General features: G+C 30.8%; 1 protein-coding gene across 1 annotated transcript; it reads right to left on the minus strand.

Annotated features, from left to right (window-relative positions):
* Positions 1-986: 986 nt before the first annotated feature.
* EIN_435350 (hypothetical protein) lies at positions 987-1697 on the minus strand (the record flags this gene model as incomplete). Its single annotated transcript, XM_004255352.1, has 1 exon — positions 987-1697. One exon carries the CDS (start codon positions 1695-1697, stop codon positions 987-989), a length of 711 nt encoding a protein of 236 aa, XP_004255400.1.
* Positions 1698-1899: the final 202 nt, after the last annotated feature.

Raw genomic sequence — 1899 nt, forward strand, 5'->3', positions numbered from 1 at the left:
AGGCAGCTACGTGCCGTAACGAGCTGACGGAACACCCTCTACAATTCCAACCCAACAAGCCAAAAAAACCCAGCCAACTCTCGCCGGATGAACGGTCTCAACTCGAGATCGTCATTTTGGCATGGTTTTGGGGGTGTTTGTTGATTACGACAAAAAACGAGAAGGTCTTGAAATTAAATGATATCATTGTTTTTATGTTCTTTTTGATTTGGAAAAAGAAAAACATAAAAGAAAAAAGAAAAAAGAAAATGTTATTGGTATGTTTATTGGTGTTCTATTTTAAGGTTTACATGTTTCGTAGAAGATTTGGCCGTTATTTGAAATATTCTGATGTGAACAACGTTTACTGACTGACTTTATGTAAACGTCTAACCCCAAATAAAGTCAAAAATAAAAAGGGTTTCCGGTATATTTTAACCTTACTAAACTGTTACTTTTTTCAAATAAAACACAAATTATATTTTTTTTAAACTTGATATGATATACAAAAAAACTTACTTTGTGGCGACTTTTTTGAAATGTAAACAGTAAACAAACCAATCGCTCAAACTATAATTTATAGGTTTACCTTTTTTCTTCAATTTTTGGAAATGTTTTAATTAAAAATAATGTTATTTAAAGACCACCAGAAAATTGTCGTACACTTGTGATTTTAGTATCAAACAAACCAATTAAGCAGGAATTTTTTTCACATATAAAATTCGACTAAACAATCAGGAAAAAATTGGGTTTTGAAAAAACAAAAACCCGAAAATATACAGAAAAAATACTATAAAACAACTTGAACAACTATTTTATGATGTACGACAATTTTCTGGTGTTCTTTATTGGCGTTTTTATCGATAAAACATTTTTTTTAAATATGTTTTATAAAAACAAAGAATCGTAAGGTTAATTAGTACCAACTTTTGATATACAGTTTACGTGTATATATTTTTTTAAAGAAAAATAATAGTAAAAAAGCACTTAAAACCACTTTAAATCATTCACTTCTTTTTGTTTTGTTTTTCTTTTTTCTTATCAGCTTTCTTGTCTTTCTGTGCCTTTTCTATTGTAACGTGTTTTTCTCGTTTTACTCCATTCTTCTTTTTTTCTTTGGGTTCTGTTACTTGTGGCACTTGCGTTTCCTTAATATCATCAGCCTTCTTTTCTTTCTGTTCTTCGACTTTTGGCACTGCTTTATCTGCTTCGGGACAATCATCCTTTAAGTGTCCGAATTTTCCACATATAAAACAATTTTCTGTTAAGTCACCTGTTTTTGTGATGAACCCGAAACGGTATTTCTTCGTCTCTTCATTAGTTTTAAAGTCTTGTATGGCCTGATTGACGGACTCAATATCTTTAAAAACCACACTCACATAGTGTTTCATCAAGTTTCCTTTTTTTTGAATTAATCTCTCGACACTCAACACGTTATACCCTTTTAAGTACTCCTTGACGTCTTCCTCACTCTTGTCTAATCCTTTATAGATGAAGTTCACGATATATCCTGAAGAGTGTCTTTTTTGAACGGACAGTGTGAGCTTGACGCCGTCCCATTCACTCCCATTTTTTCTTTTAACAAGGCTTTTAGCCGAATTTTTATTTTTCATTAAAAGTTTACAGAAATCCAATACATTCTCTTTTTCATATCGTGGATTATCATATGAAATTGGAGAGTATTTATCAAAGAGAGCGTGGATGGCATCATCAGTCATTGTCTGGTCAATATTTTTAATTCGGACTGTGATTGGGGTTGTTTCTGTCATTCAGAATTATAAGTGCCCTTTTAGGTTTAATTGTCTAATTTAACACTCATTTATACAAAAATATTAAACTATAATTTACTATACTCAATATCGCGAGTTAAAAACCATTATCTATTAATAATATTGTAATTAATTAAAACTAATCATGAAC

This window comes from Entamoeba invadens (genome assembly GCF_000330505.1).
Source record: "Entamoeba invadens IP1 unplaced genomic scaffold scaff_1105074724717, whole genome shotgun sequence".
NCBI classification, from domain to species: Eukaryota; Evosea; order Mastigamoebida; family Endamoebidae; genus Entamoeba; species Entamoeba invadens.